The 27876-nt window shown below is 40.3% G+C and overlaps 1 protein-coding gene across 3 annotated transcripts in view; it reads left to right on the top strand.

The window, feature by feature from the left end:
* grik2 (glutamate receptor, ionotropic, kainate 2) overlaps positions 1-27876 on the top strand; it is a 348416-nt gene that overhangs the window by 252853 nt on the left and 67687 nt on the right. For all 3 annotated transcript variants that reach the window (XM_063485023.1, XM_063485024.1, XM_063485022.1), the window contains exons 13-14: positions 10458-10576; positions 18987-19204. In XM_063485023.1, coding sequence (XP_063341093.1) covers positions 10458-10576; positions 18987-19204 — 337 coding nt within the window. The remainder of the gene's footprint in view (positions 1-10457; positions 10577-18986; positions 19205-27876) is intronic.

Here is a 27876-nt window from a genome sequence, read left to right as displayed (position 1 = left end):
CAAGTTGTGTGTATGTGTGTCTGTGTGTGTTCCTGTCTAGCTATCTTTGTGAGGACCGAAATCTGCATTCTACTATACTTGTGAGAACCAACAGTCACTTGTGAGGACACACACACCGGTCCTCACAAGTTTGAAGGCCTTTAAAGGCGCTTTTGAAGCTCAAAATGTGGTTTTAGTGTCAGGGTTACAATTAGGTTATGGTTAGGTTTAGGGTCAGGGTTAGGCATTCATTTGTAATGGTTAGGGATAGGGGTAAGGGGCTAGGGAAAGCATTATGTCAATGAAGGTCCTCACTAAAATAGCTGAACGGGGTTGTGTGTGTGTGTGTGTGTGTGTGTGTGTGTGTGTGTGTGTGTGTGTGTGTGTGTGTGTGTGTGTGCGTGTGTGTGTGTGAGAGAGAGAGGAAGAGAGAGCCTACATATTACCAGTGTTGGGCAAGTTACTTTGAAAAAGTAATTAATTATGGTTACTAATTACTACTTCAAAAGGTAACTGAGTTAGTAACTGAGTTACAAGATTCTAAAAGTAACTAGAAAGCGAAAATTTCCGAAGAAATTTTAAGTGTGCCTATGCTACTGCCGGATCAGATGTACGAACACATCAGGATGTATGCGGTTTGAGCAAAAAACTGCTGAGTTTTAAGCAGAGAGTCATCAGCTGTTCCTGTGCTCAGCTGTTAGGGCCTGTTGCTATAGTAACTCCTGTGAGTGGCAGGAGGGGATGGGACACACACACACACTCTGCAGTTGGGGTCAGACAGAGAGATGGGCAAACAGGAATTAAGCTCTGAAACAAATGCTTCCCAAAAGAAAACTGTATGTCCGATCACAATAATTCTTTCACCATGAGTGGCAGGAACTTCCAGACTACAACATATTCAATTTTCATGCCTGTAGAGTGTATTATACTGACGTGGTGACAGTGTAAAGACACCCTTCGATGTTAAGTCTGAGATGAAAATTGGGAGCAGTTTTAGAATGGTCGTCTATGGGGGACAGAGAGGGAGGAGGCTGCGCCTTGATGGCATTTGTGAGAAAACCGTAAATCTGATCTTGATAAGAAACACATTGGATGAAAGAAGACAACGATAGCTACGTTTTGATGTATAAATTATTGATGTGGGGTAAACGGTTTGGATGGGACAGGAAGAGAAAGACAAATTTTTTAAATTATTCCCCACACTCTGTTTTTTTGGCAGTTGACAGTGCGGCGAACATTCCGTGAAAATCTCAATATTCCTAAAACTTAAACTGCTCTTGTGAAACAACCGTAAAAGATATCGCAGCGAGGATTTGGTCAATAAAAGTCCAAAATCTTGTGACTCGTTTAAAGTTTAAATGACGTCTCTACGACAAAGTATGGCCGAGCGGTAGGCCTTCAAAGTGGCCTGGGTTGGCGCGTTTTTTTCGGGCCCTTCCCAATCGAAATGAATGGGGAAAAATGGGGTCTTCTTTTGGGAATGTTGGGAAAACTGTGTGACGAATCCCTACCAAAAGTCATAGCACCCTATTCCCAATCGAGCCGCACGAAACGGTGTGACATACGTGGGGGTCGTCTCAAAGCTGCGGGCCGTGAAACGGTTCATAATTTCAGGCGGAAGAAAAATAATAATAAGCAGAATAATAAATCTGTCGAATAGTAATAAGTGTGCTATTACATAGGCACACTTAATTATTTACTTGAAAAGTAACTACTGCGTTACTTTAAAAAAAAAACGTTTAACTCTCTGGGGTCCAGGGTATAATTGGCCATTTTTAACTAATTTTGATGTTTCCTCTACATTTCACCTTTAAAAACTATTTACTTTGTTTGGTATCATTCTTTTCAGCACAACCTCACGTGTCTGAATTTACAGTTATGTTTTCACTTTGACATACTGTATTAACACAGTTGATCTAAAATCAGACAGAAAACATAAAATCAGAGTAGAAAGTTATATTTTTTACTGTAACAACCACAAACATGTTTAATGAATCATATTTCATAACTTTAAATGCAAATATAAATTGTCAATTTTAAAATCATATGTACAAGTTTTGCAAACAACAAAGTTATTTGCATCCATTTACCTTTTACCTTGATTTTTTAAATAACCATTTAAAACTATTTACAGAACAATCAGCTGTTCTTCAATAAGATGCCACAAATTATTTGTGCCACTCCAAATATTTCTGTCCACTATAAAGGAGAACATCACAGCCTGATACCTGCAGGTCTGACAGCAGCAGGTGTATCACTCCTGTTTCTACCTGGAGACAGCAGTCGCCTCATCGTTCTGACACACAACACAAAACTATCCACAGCACTACACACTAACTACACAAGACAACACATTAACTACACACTCCAAACACGCTAAACGTCACAAATCTCTCACATCTCAAAACTCTCTCTCTCTCTCTTTTTCTGCTGTCTCTCTCTCTCTCTTTTTCTGCTGTCTCTCTCTCTCTCTCTCTCTCTCTCTCTCTCTCTCGCCGTCTCTCCTAAATCTTCCCCCCCTCTTCCTAAACAACCAAATGTCATGTTGCCATATCATTTTTGATTTTCCACCAAAAGAACGGGCTGTTTCTTGTTTAGTTTTTTTTTGTTTTGCTCATAAGCAGAGAGTGCTTGCTGCGCTGTCCTTAGACAGTAAACTTGACAAAACTATTGAGGAAAAACACGCGTCTATATTGTTTATCATGACTCTGGTTTTACGTGGCATATCAACACAAAAACTGGTATATATCACCTTGTTGCTGTGTCATCTTGAAGTGGTCATGTGATTGGCTTACCACGACTACTTTATTCTTCCTCAGTCAAACAGCAGCACTCATACCATTATTTGCCCCCTTGGCTCCAGGCTTTGTGCCAAAAAGTGATTACCGTCCATGGGAGCGCGCAGCTGCTTAAAGCTGTAGCGTCCACATTACATACAGCTTCTTCCTGCAGCTGATATAAGCTGCGGTAACCTGAACACAGCTTCAACCGTCTGTTTGTTGAAAAATAGTAATGCAACCGCACCTCATTTTCTTGTTAGTAACGATAACGGCGCTGTAACGATAGAAATAGTAATTAGTTAGATTACTCGTTACTGAACTAAGTAACGCCGTTATTCCATCACTGCACATTACATATTTAATGTTGTATGCTTGTGTTTTATTCTGTGTATCACTGTTTGGTCCAGTGGCTGAAGTATGAGTGCTACACTGCCAAACAGACAGTAATAGGACTGAAATTACAGTGGTAGAAGCAGAGTAGCTTTCTTTTCCAGCTATAGGCTTAATTTGCATGAATGCACAGCTGAATGATGACTGTGTTGTTCTGACACCTGCCCTGTTTCCTCCTGTTACATGTGTCAGTGTAACGGTATGTTATCCCCTGTGTGTTTGTCTTAATGACAGAAAAGCATTTCCACTGCTTCTGGTGCAGGTGATAAAACATATAGTACATCTCTTCTAAATCCCATCTGTTAGCCATTTGTTACATTTTGGAGAACAAAGTTCCCAACATCCTCAGCATCCTGACCAAAATGTTTCTGCAGAACAATTACAAACAGAGACATAAAATCATGCGTCCATAATCTGTCCATATTTTGCAGTATGTCTCTCATCTAAACTCTGTAACTATGACTCATGATTTGACTTCTAATTCTTGTCTGTATTTTCAAAAGTACAATATTTCTGCCTGTCATATCAAAGCATAAATGACTTTAGTCTTTTCATGATAACATTTATGTTAATATGTGCTCATATTAAAGTCACTCCTCAGCAATGTTCCCTCTAATGTCTCATGTGTGTGAGCGAACACACAAACTCCCTGAGCGGTCCCTTGGACCACTGTGAGCGACATCAGACGTGTGCACTGTGGTCACGCCAGCATCCAATCCATCCAAGTTACATGGTTTATTAAAATAACCAAATTACAGCATTTACATTTATGTTAGACTACTTTTAATTAACTGCTTTAGCCCACTTACAATGAAAATTAAAAAAAAAATCTTGTTCATGACCTGTGTAGTATGTTAACACTATTGGAAGTAAAAATAACTTTTTTTTACCAATTTTGAAAACACAACTTTCTTTATTTATTTTTTCTAAAGCTCTGACTTGTATTATGAGTGTGAGTCTGTGGTCTGGGAGAGAGTCCTGTAACTCTCTGTCTGCAAAATACAGTATATAAAGACCAATGCTGGGCAATTAATTATATAGTTCTTAAAAAAAGTAACTGAGTTATGAAAACAACAAAGTTTTTTGCAGCTGTTTACCTAAAAATGCAGCCAAGGCGTTTTTTAAATAAACATTTCAAACTATTTACAGAACAATCAGCTGTTCTGCATCAAATTTGATGCCACACAAATTATTTGTGCCACTCCAAAAAATAATTTCTGTCCACTATGAGATAAAGGAGAACAACAGCCTGATACCTGCAGGCCTGACAGCAGGAGATGTATCACTCCTGTAACACCTGTAACATTCAGCAGTCGCCTCATTGTTCTGACACACACAACAAAACTATTGACTACACTACACACTAACTACACACTAACTACACAAGATTTGTGCTAAACGTCGCAAATCTCTCGCATCTCAAACACCGCCGTCACTCCTAAAACTTCCCCCTTCCTAAACAACTAAATGCCATGTTGCCATATCATTTTTTGATTGGTCCACATGGTACATTTTTCCACCAATAGGAAAGGCTGGGGGAAGGGGGTTTGTTTTTGTTTTTGCTCACAGGTGGAGAGTGCTTTTGAGCGTTTTCCTTATAAAACGTCGTTTTTACCGTTTCTTCCCGCAGTAAATATAAACAACGATAGTATTCAGGAAGAAAACCAAACATTGCAGATATTTTTATCATAACTCTGGTTTTACGTGGCCTATCAACACAATTTAAAAACTGGTATAAAGTCCACACTTTTCCCGTCAGTTGTTCCGTCTGTCCTGCTCACATCTCCAATGGTTGTACACGTTGTCATTAACGTGGCTTCACTCCACATCAGCCACGCCGCTTTGCTAGCTAAAACACCGGTGTCGGCACATAAGGACGCTGTCATAGCCTGCCAACGACGTTGATTAGCTGCGTATATACGAATGTGAATCACATTATTGGCTGGACTATGGGATAAGGTGGCATCGTTCTAATCCCATACGGGAGCAGCCAGTCACTTACTGACTAACACTGCAAAACAGAATTGTTGAAGTATTCATTTTAATTTAAATTCAGGTTAGATTTTTTTTCTGTGCGCAGAGACCGTGCCAGCAGTGCGCAATTGCGCACACGCGCAGCTTAGAGGGAACATTGCTCCTCAGTATCACACAGTCCTTTTCCTGTATATCATTAAAAAAAACACCCAGCACGCCCCTGCGGGCGGTTTATCCTTCAAGCTCGCGTCCTCTACCAGAGGCCTGGGAGCTTGAAGGTCCTGCGCAGTATCTTAGCTGTTCCCAGGACTGCGCTCTTCTGGACAGAGATCTCCGATGTTGTTCCCGGGATCTGCTGGAGCCACTCACCTAGCTTGGGAGTCACCGCACCTAGTGCTCCGATTACCACGGGGACCACCGTCACCTTCACCCTCCACATCCTCTCGAGCTCTTCTCTGAGCCCTTGGTATTTCTCCAGCTTCTTGTGTTCCTTCTTTCTGATATTGCTGTCATTGGGAACCGCTACATCAATCACTACGGCTGTCTTCTTCTGTTTGTCTACCACCACTATGTCCAGTTGGTTAGCCACCACCATTTTGTCCGTCTGTATCTGGAAGTCCCACAGGATCTTAGCCCGGTCATTCTCCATCACCCTTGGGGGCATTTCCCATTTTGACCTCGGGACTTCCAGGTTATACTCAGCACAGATGTTCCTGTATACTATGCCGGCCACTTGGTTATGGCGTTCCATGTATGCCTTGCCTGCTAGCATCTTGCACCCTGCTGTTATGTGCTGGATTGTCTCAGGGGCATCTTTACACAGCCTGCACCTGGGGTCTTGCCTGGTGTGATAGACCCCAGCCTCTATGGATCTTGTACTCAGAGCTTGTTCTTGTGCTGCCATGATTAGTGCCTCTGTGCTGTCTTTCAGTCCAGCTTTGTCCAGCCACTGGTAGGATTTCTGGGTATCAGCCACCTCCTCTATCTGCCGGTGGTACATACCGTGCAGGGGCCTGTCCTTCCATGATGGTTCCTCGCCTTCCTCCTCTTTCTTGGGTTTCTGCTGCCTGAGGTATTTACTGAGCACGCTGTCAGTTGGGGCCATCTTCGTGATGTATTCATGGATGTTTCTTGTCTCATCCTGGAATGTGGTGCTGACACTCACCAGTCCCCGGCCCCCTTCCTTCCGCTTAGCGTACAGCCTCAGGGTGCTGGACTTGGGGTGAAACCCTCCATGCATGGTAAGGAGCTTTCTTGTCTTTATGTCAGTGGCTTCTATCTCCTCCTTTGGCCAGCCTATTACCTCAGCAGGGTACCTGATCACGGGCAGGGCATAGGTGTTGATAGCCCGGATCTTGTTCTTACCATTCAGCTGACTCCTCAGGACTTGCCTGACCATCTGCAGGTACTTGGTGGTTGCAACTTTCCTAGCGGCTGTGGGGCATTGAGTCATAGGCCTTCTTGTAATCAATCCAGGCAGTGCACAGGTTGGTCAGTCTGGTCTTGCAGTCTCGGCTGACTGTTCAGTCTACCAGTAGCTGGTGTTTTGCGCCTCTGGTATTCTTGCCAATCCCTTTCTGTGCCCCGCTCATGTATTGACCCATGTGCCTGTTCATCTTAGCCGATATGATGCCTGACAGGAGCTTCCATGTAGTACTGAGGCAGGTTATTGGTCGGTAGTTGGATGGGACCGGTCCCTTCTTGGGGTCCTTGGGGATCAGGACCGTCCGACCTTCGGTTAGCCATTCCGGGTGTCTCTTGTTAACTAGCAGCTGGTTCATTTCTGCTGCCAGACGCTCGTGGAGTGCAGTCAGCTTCTTCAGCCAGTAGGCGTGAACCATGTCGGGCCCTGGTGCTGCCCAACTCTTCATACTGGAGACCCTTTCTTGGATATCTGCCACTGTGATGGTTACTGGACCCTGTTCAGGGAGGTCGCTATGGTCTGCCCTCAGATCCACTAGCCACTGAGCATTGCTGTTATGGGTTGCGTCCTTCTCCCATATGCTCTTCCAGTATTGCCCCGTCTCCAGCCTTGGTGGTGCTGTTCTCTTATTGTTCCCTTGCCACTGAGCGTACACCTTTGCTGGTTCTGTGGAGAACAGCTCATATATATATATATATATATATATATATGGTATTAGATTTAAATTAAAGTGACTACTAAGAAAAGTGAATTTTACAAGTTTTAAACTCTTAACATCCACCATGTATATTACTGTACACTATTCTTATTGTATATATTGTATATCTTATAGCTATTTCATCAGTTCCTCTGTCTCTCCTGCTGCTTTGAGCATGTACATGACAAAAGAATTTCCCTCGGGATAAATAAAGTTGTTCTTATTCTTATTCTTATTCTTATTAACCCAACAGCATTAGCTTTTTTTGGTTTGCAGTCGAGCCTTCTTTTGTAAGTATTCGTATCTGATTCATTCCTGATTTGTGAAAATGAAATAAAACGAGATAAACCAACAAATACAGCACAAAATGTTAAACTAACAAAATAATTAGAAACCCAAAATACAGATGAATCACTTAGTATATAATTGTTCCTTTTGTGGTGAAGTACCCTCTAAGGCAAGGACAAAGACTCCAATCTGACCCACAGGATGGATTTTGGAAATTGTAAAGGACGCGCACACACACACATTTAGCGAGTTTAGTTTCTAAAGTATATTTTCTGTGATTTCCAGTTCCAAGGCAAAAGACAAAGGCTCATATTTGCAACAAAACATCTTAATGATTCTCAAAATTTTTAGAAGAAATATTCGGGGACAAACAGGAAAAAAGCGGAACTTTTTGGAGGGGTTGAGTCATGTTACATCTGCCATGAAGCTAACATTAAACTGAACATGATACTGAAGGTTAGATGTGATGGGACCTGGATGACTAGCCATAATTTGCCTATGACTTAATGACCTTAAAATCAAGATCACTTGAGTTATGCAGCAGGACAATGACTGCAATGATGGGAAAGACTCATTGCCAGTTATCGCAAATGCTTGATTGCAGTTCTTGCTGGCAAGGGAGGCACAACCAATTATAAGATTTATGAGGCAATTAGTTTATCACATGGAGCCAGGTAGACTTGAATAGCTTTTTTCTCTTAATAAATGAAATCATTTTTTAAAAAGTGTATTTCGTATTTACTCTGATTATCTTTGGCTAATGTTAAAATTTCTTTAATGATATGAAACATGGAAGTGTGAAAAGGAGGCAAATATTTTTCCATAGCACTGTATCTAGAGTTTTTCTTTGCTGTTGACCTACACGCACAGCCAATTTAGAATGAGTAATAACTTAGCTTGTGTTTCTGTTTAAGGACAAATCCAGAGCACATGGAAAAAACCCTCATGACACAGACACAACAGTAAGATTGAAACTAAGAATTGTAGGGCAATAACAAGAGAGTTACAAAATGGGTCAAATACTGTTAAAATCCACATAATACTTTTCATTTTCATGGCGACTTACATAAATGATGAACTCTTAGTAACACCTCACATTAGTATTATCATACATTATCATTGGCATTTTTTGCAGTAAGACCCTGATGATTAAAGAAAGCAGAACATTGTTTCTGTGCCACTGATGAACTCTCCTGTTTTGCTTCATGCTTATCTCTGTGCTAACCTTGCTCAAAGAATAGATGACCTGAGATAATGTAAGGAAAATATAATTGGATCAAAGTGACAGCAAACGGTCTCTATAGTGAGGGACAAGTTAAGCTATGTTCTCTCCTGTAAATGTTATTGCATCCAACCGATAGCAGCAGCCTAACGTGTCATTCACATAATGCTAATTACAACTTTGCTTAACCATGCTCATAGTGAACTGTACCTGGCTGTTTGCAACATGACTGGAACAAATTCACTGAGAAACAGGCACAAGGGATTGGGTCACATTGTTGCATTCTCCAAGGCTGCAGTTCAGCTGAACTCAATTTGAATTGAAATTTTACAAGCAGGCAAATCTGGGGAACGTAAGCTGAACAGCTGCTTTAATGCCGAGGATTGTTTTAAATCAAAAACCAGGGGCACATTCACAGATCCATACACAATACACATATGAAATTCAATACACAAGATCCCTTCTAACTGTTATAGGATTGAAAAGGAACACCGCCACTAACCATAATATAATAGCAACAGAGATTGGTCGGTGTCAGTGTACGGTTATAATGCTGTCATCCATCCAGTCTCTTCAGCGTATCCTTGTCATAGTTGCAGGGGGGCTGAAGCCTATCCCAGCTACCACAGGGCGAGAGGTAGGGTGCACCCTGGACCAACAAATAGAGACAGACAACCATTCACACTCAGAGTCACACCTCCACCAATGCTGTTATTAACTCTGCATCATTAACTAATGCTGATAAAATGCTGTCATTTTATCAATAAGGCAACACATCTTCATATGAGTCTTGTATTTAACCCAGAGGATAATGGATTACAACCATGACACACTGAAGTGCAGAAGTTTTATCTACTTTAATCATCATTATTAGATGTCATTACAATCAGTAACATCCACTCCAGAGTTTTTGTCTTTTTACTTCCAGAAAAGTAAAACGTCTTGCACCGAACAAAACCTACATTATGCTTTCCATTTAATTGTTCAAATTACTGTGTGTCTGGCTGAGTCGAGATAGAGGGCTGGTTCCCCCTTTTACTTCAACACAAACCAAATCAGGTCAGGACGCTTAACTGTAGACCAATCAACCTTTACTAATCTAATGTCACTTTTATTTAACATGAATAAACGAGAACTCTCTTTGCTTGAAGAGTGCTTTGAATGAGAGGGATCACCAGGGCTGGCGTGGGCATGATGGGAATGAACCATTTGATCTGCTGAATATTAATGCTCCTTCAAGATTATAAGGATTATTAGTTCTTTTCTCGGCTGGCGATGGAGTTATTTTCAGAACCCATCGATTAAATTACAGAGGGAACTGCCTTTGATATGAGCACATCCACATGACGAGGCACTTTGGATTATCAGTGCTGCTCAAACCCACTCCCCAACCATTCTATGGTAATAAAATTGAAAAACACACAAAGGGAATTCAGATGAGAATTTTTAGGCTGTATCTTGATAACTGAGCTATTCATTAAGGAATCAAATTAACAGCAACATGATCTCAAGCATGCTGGCATAGCAATGCTTATTGATTTGGGAAGTGTCGCTGAACATTAACTAACCTTTGTGTTCTTTCCTTTGTCTCCCCAGGTAGGAAGACCACTCTTGGTCTCTTTCAGTGTATACTCTTGTGTCTTTATGCAGCTGCAGTAAAAATATGTGTGTGTGTGTGTGTATGTTCTCTGTTAATTGTCACAGGTTTAGTCCCTACGAGTGGTATAACCCCCACCCTTGCAACCCTGACTCGGATGTAGTGGAAAACAATTTCACCCTGCTTAATAGTTTCTGGTTCGGAGTTGGAGCTCTCATGCAGCAAGGTAGACGCCTCTGCCTCCCCCCTTTTTCTAGCACAAGTCCCACTTTTTTGCTGGGGGTCAACCTTGCTCTTTGACCAGGCCCATGACCATGCATGGGGGCCTCTGTGCATGTAGCTAGATGCTTTACATGTAGTCCAGCAGGATGGTTTGAGAAGACTTTGAGCAATGTGATTAGTATATGACAGTGGTGCTCCTGCATGCTTTCCTTCTCCCTCCTCACATTCCTGACCTATTAACAGCCATCACAACAGGTAGGTATCCCCACCCAAAACATGTGAGATGGATCAGATGTATGACTTTCTGTGAGAATGTAAACTTTTTCTGTGTTTGTTTTTTTTCCTTCTGCCAAATCTTCTCAACTAATTAGCACCCTTAGATTGAGAAAATTAACAGAAATGGAAATAGAAACACTTTATGATAGCACTTTCTATTACAGCTCAGTAATAACGTGGTAACAGTAGGGTAACAACGGGCAAACAAGAGCGTAACATTGTGGTAATTTCTAAGTTATTACCACTCAATTACCCGTGGTAGTTTTTGTGTAATAAGCAGGAAACAGAAACTGCTTGTTTCTATTTAATAGCATATTAATGAGCAGGTAAAAAAAAAAACCTTTTAAAACAAACTTAAAGTTTAAGTTTTAAAAGAACAACAATGTTAAAACAAGTGTGATGTAATTGGCAGTTCTTTGAGCAACAATTTCACAGATACAGACTGTCCTATTGAAAAAAGTGCACCATTATGTTTATAGTTAGAAATAAACCACTACAAAATTTACTGGTGGTAAATAGCTGTATTCTGAGTACACCACACCTCCAACCCCCTGACCTTAACCGTTGAAGACTGGAGTGTTCAAGTTTTCGTCAAATATATATATATATATATATATATATATATATATATATATTTGAGAGTATAACTAACCGCATCTAGTTCTCTTTCCATATTTGCAATAACAACGGTGAGCTTATTTCATGACAATCTTAGTTTTTAGAACTACTCTAAGTATTATCTGGTAAGCTAACATTAGCTACTAACCTGCTGTTAGCTACTTTGTTCGTGGTGTAAGTTGACAGTATGTGACGTAATAACTACAACAGACATAGTCCTAAATATAACTTAAGGAATTAAAAAAGGGTTTTACTTACCTTGCAGTCCTACAGCAGCAGTCTGCCACCTACTGGCAGCCAGCTCTTTGCAGGCTGTTCTATTTATGCAACCTACCACAGGTGTTTCAAGGTAATACTCACTCACTTTTCAAGTTTGTTTTAATAGGTTATTAATATATTATTGGGATTTGATATTATATTAGTTATTAATTTATTATTAAATAAGAACGGACAGTTTTGCATTTTGCAGCTCTGTTTCTTGCTTATTACACAGAAACTACTACAGGTAACTGAACGTAATAAAATTGCCACATTATTACGTTCTTGTTTCTGGATTATTACCCTACTATTACCACTTTATTACCGAGCTGCAGTTCCACATTATTAACCCCAGATTTTTTATCCAATTACATAAATTTAAGCATGACAGTACTCAGCTGTAACCACTGTTGCAACAATGATATTACTTGGATATTAAGTGGTTATTACTTTGGTAGTTGCATACTAATAACTTAGAAAATTTCCCCTTGTTACTCTACTATTACCGCATTATTACTGAGCTGTAATAAAAAGTGCTACCAACTTGGTATACACTTTTTTTTGCGGCCATTATCTTATATATTTAATAACACAATAAGAGATATGTTGTGTTTCATATCATAAACATTTGCGTGCAAAGCCTTGAAAGCATGGTATATACTGTATGTATGACTTGCAACAAAACACTGGAATGGAGCACACAGGGAAGTAGCTGCAAGATTTCAGATTGTGTTAAAGGATCAGTTTATGCAAATGACAAGAAGGAAAATAAGAAAGCTTGCCTTTAATGGCATCTAGCTGTGCAGATGGTTTTGTCATCGCTTCCACACTGGACTGTATATAAAGGTTAGATGTAGCTAGTGCGTCAGAAAAGTGAATCCAGTAGCGGAGTGGTTCAGAGTGCTATATCATTAAGGGCTGGTGCTAACTCACATTTACAAAATGTCCACTTTCATGAAACACTAAAGTGAGTACAATGTTTTTCGCAAGTCATTATAGCTTAAACTGCGTTCCCATCTCATCAGTGTGCTGTGGTCTTCCTGCAAATTATGTATACATTAGGCCTCAAAGAGAGATAATGTTTTCCAATCAGGTTAAGTAGCAGTTCACGTCTGTCTCCAAAAACACCACAGATGATAGTGGCCAGCTTGTAGAGTTCATTTGTTGTACTCACAGAACTAAAAGAATGAAACTTCTGACTATAGTAACAGTAATCATTTTAAACTTCTATTTAAATGAGTGTCTCAGTATGAACAACATTTTTTCTTGAATACATAACACACACAGTATAGAAAGAGTATTTATCTGCACAACCAACACGCTAGGAAGCCGTTGAGGTCCTTCATAGAGCCAGGATGGTTATCGTGCTGCAACAGGCTCCATCAGACTTTTTCAAGGCCTTCCCAGTGAAACTTCAGCAGGGTGAACTAAAATAGAGAGAATAATATAAATCACAACACCCCATCGAAGTACTTTAGCTCACATGATGAAAACTGAACAGCTCTACCAGGAAAACTACAGTGCATTTTTTTTATCCAGCGTCAAATCACAACATCGGTCAGCTCGAGGGGCCAGAAAGTAGTCACAACATTTACTTGTTACACACCTGTTGCAGCTTTATTCCTCTAACTAATCTAAGCTAATGGATTAGACTCATTTTTCACCTCAGAATTCTTTTTTACACCCCGTAATCACAAAGTGGAAAAAATGGTTGCGCATAACTTTTATGAAATTATAAAAAGTTGAAAAACTATTTTACTGAGGCTTGGCTTTCATCTGGCAGCTCTGTCATACAGGTGTGATTTGTGTAGAGCTGCAGAACCTTCTGGAAGGTTCTCATCTTCCCACAGAGCAATGCTGGAGCTCTGTCACAGTGGCCATCACATTCTTGGTCACCTTAATCACTCAGATTGTCCAGGTGGACAGCTCTAGGAACTTATTCCATTTACAGATAATGGAGGCCACTCTGGTCATTGGGACAGTCATGCTGCAGTAATCTTTCTATACCCTTCCCCAGATCTGTGCCTCTAAGTAACCATGTCTGAGAGGCCTACAGGCAGTTCCTTGGACTTCATGGCTTACTTTGTGCTCTGACGTACATAGTTGTAGAAACATCTGACAGATGATCACTGGAAACAGAATGCAGCTGAGCTCAATTTTGAGTGTCACGCAAAAGGTGTGAAAAGTTTTATATATGTTACATTTTTGTTTTCTTTTTTTAAATGAATGTGAAAGATTTTCAAGAAAACTTTGTTTCACTTTGTCATCATGGAGCTTTGTGATTAGAATTTTGAGGTGAATAATTAATTTAATCGATTTTGGAAAATTTAACATGAAACAAATATGGATCAGGTGAAACGCTGTGAATACTTTTCAGATGAACTGTACAGGTCTCAGAACATGGACAATGCAAAACTATCTGCATCACTCAATCACTCCAGAATGTAATGGCTTGGTATTTACATAGCATGTGTTTCTCTTAGCTAGTGGGATGCTATGACTTACTTATAGACCATGCTTACTAATATCTCCAGATTAGCTTGTAAAACAGATCCATAAGTATTCCAGTTACTTTGAATAAGTAAATAAAATTACAGATTTTTTCATATCTTTACCCCAACAAAACAAATGAAAATATCTGATAAGCATTCAGCATACGTTTGTAGCATCTGAAAAACAGTTCAGTAAATGTCATGTATTGTAGCTTGAATTGTAGTTTAGTGTTCACTAAAAAGTCAGCAGAATAGATGATGGAGAGACATCATGTTGAGAAGATGTGGAGCCAGAAGACTGTGGGACTAGTCTCGACAAACACACAGTAGCTACATAACAGTATGCTGGTCTGCACTGTAGAGAGGCTCCCCTGCCGGGCGGCTTGCCTAAACCCCCAGAAAACTGTGGGACGTGCTGTTTGGTCATGACGTTACCTTGGGTACATGACAGTCAGCCCCAACCAGGCTCTGTTTGGTCTACGCTCGCCTCTCTGAAGGTCGCCCTCTGTTTTCTGTTCTGGTGCAAAAGTATAAAAAGTCCAAACCTGGTAATACCTGCATCTGATTGCTGGTCATGGGTCCCACACAGAACAAACATTGTATTGTTACCAGCACTGATGAATGTGTGTTTGTTCTCATTCATGTTGAGTTGTGGTTTTAAAAATGGACAAAATGGGTGACTTTATTGCCATGGTTGAATATACCTAATAATATACTGCTTTCAAATCACAAATCACTTTTCATACCATTTTAAACTTTAGCTAAAGATTTAATGCCAATATAACAATATTTTAGTAACATTTTACAATTACTGTATTTTCTCAGGAATTACATTTCTTTATTCAGGACATATTTGTTTTATATTTCTTATATTCCCGCTATTGTCGCTCCTTTTAATAGATAGGGAGGATTTATCACATTATTTATTAACTCCATAAAAATGTGTATTAACATAAACCATTTTTCCTGCAGTAGTGGTTTTAAATTCTACCAAACCAGTGAGTGCAAATGAAAGTCTCCAACTAACACTCTCGTTAAAGATTTTTTTTTTTTAAAAAACCTCCTGATAATGTAAAATGGTAAATGGCCTGTATTTGTATAGCGCTTTACTCAGTCCCTATGGACCCCAAAGCGCTTTACACTACATTCAGTCATCCACCCATTCACACACACATTCACACATACGATGGCAAACTACATTGTAGCCACAGCTGCCCTGGGGCGCACTGACAGAGGTGAGGCTGCCGGACACTGGTGCCACCACCAGTAGGCAACGGGTGAAGTGTCTTGCCCAAGGACACAACGACCGAGACTGTCAGAGCTGGGGCTCGAACAGGCAACCTTCCGATTACAAGATGAACTGCCAACTCTTGAGCCACGATCGAATGTGATAATTAAGCATTTAACCAATACAATCCTGTCTTTCTCCTTATGTCCAAATACTTTTTCTAGCTTTGTGTTACATCATACCACTACATATTTTGAGAGAATGTATGTTTCCATGCAATGTCATTGAAAATGCGCTTTAGTTGTGGAGGCACTGGACTATGAAAGAATGTTGGTAGGCATGAACCACCTCGTGCACACTCCATTGCAAAATTCATAAAACCAGGTTTAAGCTGCAGCTGGCTGCCATGTCTTTCACTGCATACTCCCTCCCTACTAGACTGCTCACTCAGGGACTATGAGAAAGAAAGACAGCTTGATGAGAAGTTAGTATGAGGATCGAGGATCTCACAGAGGGAGTGGCACACAGAGTTCTTAAATTTCTATCTCTCTGACTCTAAGAGCTTTCTCTCTGAGCGAATGTGAAAAATCCCAGATTTGCTTAAGCCATTTAAATAAAATAGTCCAGCTATAACTCAGACCCACCTTCCTCATATGGGCAACAAACCTCCCTCACTCCCACTCTACCCCCACATATACATTCATTCATCCTCTGCATACATTCTGGATAATACTTAATAAAAAAAAGACCCTGCCATTACTTTAAGTGTCTTGATGCATTCTCAATCATTCAGGAAAGTAAATCTCCAAAAGTTGATTCTGTTCATCTGGACGTAGCGTTTTGTGGGAGAAACGTTTCGTCACTCATCCAAGTGACTTCTTCAGTCTCAGCTGACTGCAGGTTTCAATCTTATAAACAGTACATTTGCATAATGACTGAAACCAGCCCACTGAAGGAACAATGGGCTGTGAGGTCAGTTCCTTAATCTTAATTATGCAAATTCTCATAACCATTGATCAACAACCACTGATCAATGGCCATGAGTCCCATTCACAGAGAGTTGGGGAATGGCTGCAATCACAGCATTGTAAGATGGTGACAGATGTACCCTTAGGCCCCCTCCTCGATTCAGAGATGGTCTTTCCCTTTTCACGTAAATGGCCTCCTTGACTCCGCGCTCAAACCGGCCATCTTACAATGCTGTGATTGCAGCCATTCCCCAACTCTCTGTGAATGGGACTCATGGCCATTGATCAGTGGTTGTTGATCAATGGTTATGAGAATTTGCATAATTAAGATTAAGGAACTGACCTCACAGCCCATTGTTCCTTCAGTGGGCTGGTTTCAGTCATTCTGCAAATGTGCTGTTTATAAGATTGCAGTCAGCTGAGACTGAAGAAGTCACCTGGATGAGTGATGAAACGTTTCTCCCACAAAACGCTACGTCCAGATGAACAGAATCAGCTTTTGGAGAATTACTGTAAGTGGTGTATAAAGTGTGTTATAGTGTCAAAAGTGGCCTAGGAGAAGAAGAAGAAAGAAAATAAACCAGAAACGTATTAGGGCCGAGTCAGTGTAAACTTTACAGCAGCTAAGCTAAACATCAGCTATACTTTGTAGAAATGGCCACAATCAGTGGAATCACAGTAAATCTACTGAGATTTTTATTCAATTCAGTTTTATTTATATAGCACCAAATCACAACAGCAGTTGCCTGAAGGCATAGTTTTTATGCAGAGTTTATCTTTTGGAAAAGCTGACATGTAATTTCACTTTGGTAATTAGTTGCAAATTTGAAAGGTCGATGAATTAAGAGAGCATTGAGTGTCTGTAAATCTCTGTTACATGCACACTCTGAAATCAAAATACCTTTTTGGACCTTTGTTACCTTTATTCATTTACGGTACTGCCATTGCACTCTTCACAGGGCATAAGTCTTTGTACCTTATCAAGAACCTTCTTGAACCTTTTGTTAGAATATTGCACCACAGTGTTGCATCTATCCATTTTGTAGCACTGTGTGCATGTCATGGGAGCAGCAGCCATTTTTATGTTCACTGCACAGCCCTCTTACACGGCAGCGTGAGCCAAAAATGACGTTGCATTTGCTACCGTTTTCCACCTTTTTGTTGTCACTTCATGCACTTTGTATTTTTGTAACCTTTGTGTGTTGCGCCACGGCCACTGCAGCCAGCTCAAAAACACAGGTGTACAATTGTATGTATGTATTTTTTTAATGACATATCAGTACAAAAGTTCAGAGATTTACAGATTATACTGAGGGAGATCCCCAAAAGTTGATTCTGTTCATCTGGATGTAGCGTTTTCAGTGAGATGAAACGTTTCTCCCAATGACAACACTACGTCCAGATGAACAGAATCAACTTTTGTGGATTTACTTACCTGGATGATTGAGCATGCATGAAGACGATTGTCAGAAGATAATTATGTTTTGATCAGTTACATGAAATGCATTCTTTATATTTATCAGTGAAGCATATTTATACATGACTTTTCACCTAGTAACTTGTGTGCTGAACTTCTGCAGATACTAACCGCATCCTGTTGTTTTTAACACTTAGATGTAGAGAAGACCAAGCTCAGCTCTTTTACGAGAACATACAGATGTAGAAAAGGGAAAGTCCCGCTACTGGAGTGACGTTGTTATATTTGTACCACACACACACACACACACAGACACAGACTTGTATAAATAAAGAACGCAGGCAGTGATGAGACGCAGGTCGTGCGTCCATGGCTGCCCTCGCGCGTAAAAATGGAACTGCAGTGTTTGTGTGTTTTCTAACTCAGACGTCTCAGCTGAAGAACGGCAGGGTGATTTAAAGAAATCCCCTGTCAACGATACAGAGGGAGATGTTGCAACCATGTGATAACATGAGACATCGTATCGTATGAATCTATCGTTGGCCTATCATCACCTTTCACTCAGGAAATGCTGCTTCTCCCTTCCTCCAGCCACCACCTTCAGGTCTTCTATGAGTTAACAGTGTTATCCTCTGCACCTCCATAATGCCAGTATATAAGACAGAATGTATTCAGAATGCTTTTAAATAGCTTAAAAAAATAAGGAATCAGTAAATTGCTGACATTTAAGAGCCAAAATAACATTTTATTATTCATTATTTGTACTGTTTTGGAACATTTGGAACATTCACCTTTTTGACACATTGTTATCTTGTGGTCCAATCCAATTTTACGAAACCCTGTTATAGCAGTTCTCTGTCAGAGATGAGTAGTATGAGTAAAGAGTTTTGGTTTGTCTAAGGCATTAATTACTACTACTACTGCAATTAAGAATTGATTAATTTGATTGTTTTAACTAGGTTAGTTCCAAAGTTAAAGAGAACACATAAGGGAAATATTCAACCATGTGGCTGCCCACTCTGTCCAATCTTTGTGTTTGTGTCTGAGTGTGTGATCCAGGCAGCAGATGCAGAGACCTGGCCCAGAATTTGGTGCTGCCCACTCACAAGTCTAATCTTGTATTCAGCCTCACCTGCTCCTCTGCTCCTTCCATTCAGGATCTGAGCTCATGCCGAAAGCCCTCTCCACCAGAATTGTAGGAGGAATCTGGTGGTTTTTCACACTCATCATTATCTCCTCCTACACGGCAAACTTAGCAGCCTTCCTAACTGTGGAGAGGATGGAGTCGCCTATCGACTCTGCTGATGATCTGGCCAAGCAGACAAAGATAGAATATGGAGTTGTAGAAGACGGCGCATCCATGACCTTCTTCAAGGTTAGTTACACTTTGACATTATCAATCCAGAGTTTTCTCATGAAAGATTACATATGGGAAAAAGGCTGTGTTGGTAGCAGTACAAACACATCTGACTTTTTGCTGGGGTCCTAAACTTAACTATACAGGAAGTAAAGAAATAACACACGTTTACATGGACTGATTCTCATATAGCACTTTTCTGGATTTCTACGCTTTTCTTCTCCCAGAGCACTTAAAGCACTGTTTACAACATGCCTAATTCACCCATACATACAAACTTTATTTCTGTGTAAAAGTCCTTTCTATCTAAGATTCACACACTCGTACTCCAGTGGATGCATTGGAGAGCAACTTGGAGCTATTATCTTGTCCAAGGATATTTGGCATGCAGATGGAGCAGCCAGGAATCAAACCACCAACCTTCTTATTTGTTGAGGACCTGCTCTACCTTCTGAGTTACAGCCCCCCCAGTTTAAACCCCAAAACTACTGGGTAATATTTAGGAAAAGATTATCTCTTGAGTTAATATAAAAAATGATGCACATGTTAGAAGGCTTACACAGAAAACTAAGCTTTTCTTGGTTGTATGAACTAGTTTGATATCACTATGACAAGTGATATCAAACTAGTTCATACATCCATCTAAAGGGGACGGTGGTAATAATCAGTGTTGGGAAGGTTACTTTTAACATGTATCCCACTACAGATTACAGATTACAGCCCCAAAATGTATTTTGTAACGTATTCCATTACGTTACTCAATGACAGTAGCGTATTCGAATACTTTGGATTACTTAATATATTATCATGCTTTTTACAACTACATGAATGTCCTATTGCTGTGTGACTTATTACTATTACTGAAGGTTACTCACCATACCAATACCAACTAGATGTTTAAATCTTAATATAAATGAGTAACAGTAGGTGGACATTAGGTAAGGCTGCACATTTTGCAGTGATCTCGTATAGAAAACTATTCCGTGCGTATATAAAACATATATTGAGAATTGTCACCAGAAAACTGTCAATTCTCCCTTTTACCAGTACATATCAGCCCTACCTATTCTCTTTTGTCAGATAAAAATTCAAAACAAGTCTGTTGTGATACCAATATTGCAACTCCTCTGCGGTGTCCGGACTTATATGATGATGAATAAACATGTTTATTAAAGCTTCACTCCAGTTTTTTGTGTTCTTAGTCTGACAAGAGCGTCTCCTGTAGTAGGGCTAGTTTAGAGACCTCTGGCTAATACGTCGGGTTTGTGTCGGGCTCGTAGCCGAAAACTAGCTTTACTTTGTTGTCTGGGTCAACTTTGCTAGCAAGAGACAGAGAGAGGCGTTGAAAGGCTGCTCCAACGGAACTTATTGTTTCAGAGGAAAACACGAACACAGCGTACAGTCGAGTCTTAATAGCTTACTTACAACTGGGCTCGTCAGGCACTCTTCTTGGCTGCAGTGGTTATTATCATATTTACATGCTTCCAGCTCCCGTTTTTGCTCGATGACAGCTCGTACTTTTCCTTTCTCTCCTTTTTCTCCCTCCCTCGCTCACAGACACATAACGGGTATGGCAGTCCATTCTCCCTGCAGCACGGACTACACTGCCCATCAGGCTACATGCTTTAGGGCGATGCCTGTAACACTCTGCCTATTGCCTTCATATTAAATCATTTTTTGAATAATAATTTTTAAAAATATTTCTTCACGTCATTATGCGGGCTGCAAATAGAGGTGACATGGGCCGTGAGATTGAGACACAGACATTAGAGCCTCTTAATGCGTGTTTTGTTTGGGTTTCCACCGACGTGGAATTACCAAAAATAGAGAGGACATAGCCGAACACAGTGGTTCCCAAACTTTTCTTGCTAGGCCGCCCTTTGTTTTACAAGAAAAATGTTCGCGCCCCCCCTCGCGCGCGCGCACACGCAAACTGAGATTTTTTAAAACTCCTTTTTTGCGTTTACGTGTGGACGAGGAATACAGAGTTCGTCACGCAACGTCAAAGGTATGTGCCTTTTTTCACGTCACGCTGTGCGCCACGTTATTGTTTACATGAGATGAATTGCAGAATGGCAGATAGAGACAAAATACTGTTAATCTGACTATCTGCAGGTTTTACACGCTTACATTTACACACGCAGTTACTGTCCCTCCATTTAGAAAGACAGAGGCATCATGCTGTGATTATTTTACATGTAGTTGTTTTTTTTCCTGTGTAATAATATTCAACATTGTTATCAATACATTTTTCAATCCCTCTGCAAAATGGGTTCAAAAACATAAACAGCTGTGGGATACTGTTTGTCTGTGATTTGAAGAGCCCAGCGCGTGCTCACGACATGCAGGGGAGACCTACCTTGGCACTTATGCAGGTGAAACCAAAGGGAAGATATGCGTCACCATATTTTCTAGTCTTTGGCTTAGAATGAAGTTGGCTTGGAAACATATTCAGCGATGCTTCATCTCCTGCTTTGCGTTTGTGGAGGTGCCCCGTGCTAGCAGTGTCCAAGCCTTGTTTTTTTGTTTTGTTTTGTTTTTTCCTTTTCACACCGCGCACCCCCTGCAATGGCTCTGCGCCCCCCCCCTAAGGGGCGGGCCCCACACTTTGGGAAGGTCTGGCCTAACATATGAAACAGGAAAAGACCGCCGTGTAATCCATTTATTTCAACAAAGTAACTAAAATACAACCTTTTTAAACGGTAATTGTAACGGAATACAGTTACTCATATATTGTATTTGAAATACGTAACGCCGGTACATGTATTCCATTACTCCCCAACACTGGTAATAATAACCTGCACAATCAGTCAAAATGCAGAGTCCAAAACCCAGGGATCCCAATTTCAAATGAACATCACATAAGAAAAATCACTTCTGCATGTATTTTGTTATTCTTCATACATGTATGGTGATAAAGGTATCATGATATTTAGACTCACACCTTTAAGGTATGTTTAGGCTCTTTTCCTCCAAAGAAACAAACAAGTAGTTAGGTTGAGAATCTCTCTGTGGAACAGAACATTGCCTGCCCTTTAAGGTGGAGACTGGTGTCATTAAATAGGATGTTCCCTTCATCCTCTGGGAAATGCTGATGTCTTACCCTAGAGTTCGGCCTTGTTTCCCTGCATGATAAGTAGTTTAGAGATGCTACTTGTTTAAATTCCTAGGGTTTGGGTTATTACCAGGTTCACATGTGATAAAGTCCTGTTCTGACACCATTTGAGCTCTACTCCTCTTTGTGTACCTTGAAGCCTTGCTTTTATTCTCCTTGAGCGTTAAGTACACGCAGTTGCAAAGGGCTATTGTTATCCACTGAGAAAACATATTCTTTTTTTTATATTTGTAGTTTTTATTGGTGATCTTGTACAAAGAATTTACACAAGGAACTTTACAACATACATGGGGACAAAGATTAAATAGCCATATACATTGTCAGTCAACATATCCAACAGAATTTCAATTTCTCAAAACTGTAGTAAGATGTAAGCAATAGTTCCCAGTTGTGTTTCTCTAATTTATTATTATTATTAATATTATTCCCCCCACCTTCCCCCTGTATATAGACTGTTTATTTGGAATATATATATCTGGACAACATTTTCATAATAGGGAAAGAAACAAAGAACAATCAAAACCAACAAACAATGCTCTACCGCCTGAGTTACAGGCACCCCCAATCTGTCTCTTTGAAGCCGCAAAGACATAGTAAGCCTCTCCATTACGAATATTTGGTACACAGTATTGTAAAATTCTTGTATTCCTGGTATGTTTGTTTGCAGCCAATGCCTAGTCAATGTTTTCTTAGCTGACATTATAATAATTCTCAGTAGGCATTTATCTGCTGGGGTGGTTATATTTAGGGGTTCCTGGCCTAAGTACATATGTAAGAAATCAAAGGGGATTTGGGAACTTAAATTCTTTTCCAAACATTTATGAAAATCTTGCCAGAATGAATTAACTTTGGGGAAGGACCAGAATAAATGGTAGTGATTTGCCTTTTGATTGCCACATAATCTCCAGCAGGCTGAGCTTACATTTTGATGGCTTTTTTGGTCTGGGGTAAGAAAGAAACGAATTATATTTTTCCAGCCAAACTCTCTCCAATTGGATGAGCAGGTTGTTTCCCATTGCACTTTACATAACAGGTCCCAACTTTTGTCATCTATCACTGAGCTTGTTTCTTTCTCCCATTTTTTTTAACATACAAAGTACTGGTAGATTTATTTTCTTGAAATCCTTGATAGAGCTTTGCAACAACCTTCCGAACCACAGTGTTAACGTTATAAGCCATTTGAAATGTATTTAGAATTCTGTTTCCCTCCCGACTGGGCCCTGCAGTTTCCTTATGTCTGTTTCTCATCTGTAAGTATCTAAAGAAATATTGATTGTTTAAACCCTGTGTTGCCTTTAGAGTCTGAAAATCTGCTAGTTCCCCCTCATGATTGAATGTCAAATAAGAAGTAAGGCCTTTCAATTTCCATTCTCGAAATCTTATGTCACCCTGGTTGGGTGGGAACCCTGTATTAAAAGCACACCATCTTAGCATCATTTCTGCCTTGTTTAGCTTGTTCTCTCTGCACACCTGCTTCCAGATCTTAAAAGTTGATTTTATCCAGGGATTATCAGGATCTTTCAAATGCGACTTTAGTTTACCATCCGCTATCATAGCTTGGATTGGCTGGCCATTAGTAGCTCGTTCTTCTATGTCTTTCCACCGAGATTTAAACAAAGAATCACATAAACATACTAATGGCTGGGCAGAATAATAATAGTCCTTCAGACATGGTAAAGATAGACCGCCCCTATCCTTTGGTAATTGTAGTGTACTGTATCTTACCCTGGTTTTTTTCCCCAACCATAAATAGTGGGAAACTATCTTGTCCCATTCCACGAATTGTTGTTTCGGGATTTCAATGGGGAGAGTTTGGAAAAGATAAAGCAGGCGTGGTAGAATGCTAATCTTCATTGATACTATCCTGTTAATTAGGCCCAAAATTGGAATGAGGCTTCACCTCGTTAAATCCGACTTCATTTTTGTGTTTAATGGGCCGTAGTTCAAAAAGCATTTTATCGTCTCTGCATAATATCACCCCAAGATATTTTATGGAGTCTTTGCCCCATTTGAGATTGCACATCTTTTGAAGTTCAACACCGGGTTGGAAGTTGAAGGTTATAACTTGTGTTTTTTGAAAATTTAATTTATAGCCTGATAATGACCCAAATTCCTCTAATATTGTCATTATTCTGGGTAGAGATTCACTCTGTGGCCTAGGTAGATTAAAATATCATCGGCAAAAAGAGAGCGCTTCTGATAATCTCCCTGGACATTGATCCCTTTAATTTGGTTATTTTGTCTTATATATTGACTAAGGGGTTCGATGAACAAAGCAAATAGGATCGGAGATAGCAGGCAACCCTGTCGGCATGATCTTTCAAGGATAAATGGTTTTGATAGGCTGCTGTTTATTTTAATTTTTGCTGTTGGTTTGTTGTAAATTGTTTGAATTGTCTCAATAACTGTCTGATGAAATCCAAACTAGAGAAATGACCATCTTACTGAGTCAAATGCTTTTTCAGCATCTAAACCTATCAGCATTGCCTCTAGATTATTCCTTTTAATGTGATATATGACGTGGAGAGTCCTTCGAATACTGCCTTTGCCTCTGATGGATAAACCCGGTTTGATCCAGATTAATACGTTTGGGTATAACATTATTAAGTCGTTTGGCTATTATGGATGTGTATGCTTTATAATCCAGGTTTAATACTGATATTGGTAATAGTGCCCACAGTTCAATTTATCTTTTCCTTCCTTAGGAACAACAGACATGATGGTGAGGGACCTCCCCTCCTTTAAGGACCCAGTTGCACACTGCCTTCAGCCTAGGAGTTAATTTCTCCTTGTAGGTCTTATACCATTCACCAGTGAAACCATCCGTGCCAGGGGTCTTGTGCGGCTTTAGTCTTGCAATTGCAACACTGATTTCTTTATCCGTAATTTCTTTAGTTAACATGCTGTTCTCCTGTTCTGAGACCTTCGGGAGGTTTAGAGAACTTAGGAAATTTTCAATCTGGTCCTCGTTATTTAGTATGGGCTGTGATATTCATGTCCCCTCCACATATCAGCATTCCTTCTGTTTCAGATGCCATCAGCTCAAACATGTGCTTATAGAAACTCCGGTCGCTCCCAGGGGGAGCGTATATATTGAGAATTGTCACCAGAAAACTGTCAATTCTCCCTTTTACCAGTACATATCAGCCCTACCTATCTCTTTTGTCAGATAAAAATTCAAAACAAGTCTGTTGTGATACCAATATTGCAACTCCTCTGCGGTGTCCGGACTTATATGATGATGAATAAACATGTTTATTAAAGCCTCACTCCAGTTTTTTGTGTTCTTAGTCTGACAAGAGCGTCTCCTGTAGTAGGGTTAGTTTAGACAGTATCTTGGATCTTTTTTGTGGGCTAACTATTCCATTTACATTAAAGCAGATGATATTAACAGTGTTTTCCATTTTTAAGGTGGAACATTATTGTCGAAATAAGCCTAGGAATGCCACATTGTCCGAACAGTGCTGCACAGAACCACAGCCAACAGGATAACAATAGAACCAATGATGAAAATTTGACAAGAAAGGGGAAAAAAAGAAATAAGGAAACCCTGTAAGATCTGGTGTAATAAGTCTTTAAGGGGGACCGCCACCCACTCTAGAGTGGGCCCCCTGATTGGAAGACGTCCTTGTGCAATTCTCCCACCCTGCATGAGGCAGTACTCCCAGCCTCTTAATTACAACAAGGCGGTAGCTCTAAATATTGTGCATTTCGCTTCCCTTATCATTATATTGTCTCTTTTTTCCTGAGGTCAGCAGAGTTTACAAAAGGAATAATTAAAATAAATAAAAATAAATAAAAAGCAGGCAATTCGGAAAGGATAGGTTATTTTACCTGTAGCTGGTTAATATGCCTCGACATCTTACTTGTAATAGTGATGCATTTATTGCGGGTCCCTTCTATACTGTTGCAGTCTCTCCTTGACTGACACAGAGTCCATTTGACTCGAGCGCTCCAGTGTGGATCGCTTTTCTCTCTTGTTCCCTTTCATGGTCCATGTCAGTTTCTTGATCTGTGCCAACGGCGACTCTGGGGGCTTGTAGATCGCTATTGGGAGGCCCCTGTCGAACATGTCCTTCGTCACCTCTTCAGCGGTATATTGTAGAATGCGGTTCCATCCAGGTAGAATACTCAAAGTTTCGCAGGAAACGGTGTCTGGAAGCGTATCCCTCACTGTTTTAGGATTCTCTTAGCTTCTGTGTATGCCTTTCTCTGTTTGAGGACGTCAGGAGCGTAGTCTTGGTCCATATTAATCTGTTTACCTTTCCACTGAAATCCCTTCATTTGCCATGCCTTTTCGAGTATTTCTTCCTTAGTCTTGTAACTCAAAAAGTGAACAATGATGAACCGAGGCAGGGTACCATCTGGGGGGGGACGCGGCAAGGGCACGATGCGCTCGCTCAGTGTCTCAGTTCAAAGTCGAGGGGAGTTTCAGGTTCTCCCTCAGAAGATTTTCAACAAAGTCTGTCATAGTGGGCGCACTTTTCTCTTCGTTCTCCACTACTCCATATATCCTGACATTATTTCGGCGGGAGCGCCTTTCTTGATCGGCGATCTGAGACGCAAGCTTGGATTGTAGTTTAAATAGCTCCATCACCACGTCCTCCACCATCTGATCCCGTTCCTCCGTGTCCACAATACGTCCCTCCGCTTCCTCGAGTCTTGCGTTGGTTTTGCATATTTCGGCCTTGACTTCTTCAAACTGTTGCGTGTTTTCTTTTCTGAAGTCCTTAATTTCCATAAGTATCGCTGTCAGGTCAACCTTGTCGCCCTCATCCATTTCGGCATTTGTGCTAGCAGTGGCCTCAGCACTAGCCAAAATGTCGCCCTCCTCGTTGACTTCGCTTTCATCAGTATCCATCACCGTCGTAGTTTTGACTCGTTTCTTGGTTTTCGTCTTGCAGCATTTATCCTTCACCATAGCCCCTTCCTAGTTTTCACTTTCAGCTGCTTATCTTGTTAATATTTTGAATTTCAGAGGCTTTGACATAAAACGGGCCGGGAGCAGAAGTTTCACGCAACTACCTCCATCACTGCACTGGAAGTCTCTCCGAGAAAACATATTCTATCCACACATTCAGTGTGAGATGTTTAAAATGCATGACTGGAATGGAATGCTTTGGTAAGACTTATCATCAGCCTCAGTCAATTCAATAGACCACACTCTCAGACGTGCAAGCTTCCCAATCACAGTTTGAACCAAGAAAAGGCAAACAAAAAACAGACAAACTACTTTAGTTGGTTAACTATTGTCTTCTGCAAAACATATATCTAATGGTGGTTTATTATGTTAGTGTCTTTGCAGGATATTATTCAAAGCAGTGATATGTCTCTCTTCTTCCAGTCATAGGCATTCCCTATGGCCTGTTGCTACAACACCTTTAAATGATTTAATAAGTAAACACACACCTTGTTAGGTAATAAAATTACATCTTATTAAAGGTAATACTGCTTTTGACAGTGGCTTTTTACATGGATGTGTCACAGATCTTCTTGTCCCCAGGCTATACATGTCTGAATTGTTTTGCATTAGTATTACAACAGATGGGAGGAACAGCTCATGCAACCATGGTGA

Source organism: Pelmatolapia mariae, linkage group LG10_11 (assembly GCF_036321145.2).
Source record: "Pelmatolapia mariae isolate MD_Pm_ZW linkage group LG10_11, Pm_UMD_F_2, whole genome shotgun sequence".
NCBI lineage: Eukaryota > Metazoa > Chordata > Actinopteri > Cichliformes > Cichlidae > Pelmatolapia > Pelmatolapia mariae.
This window is presented reverse-complemented; position numbering and strand designations above follow the sequence as displayed.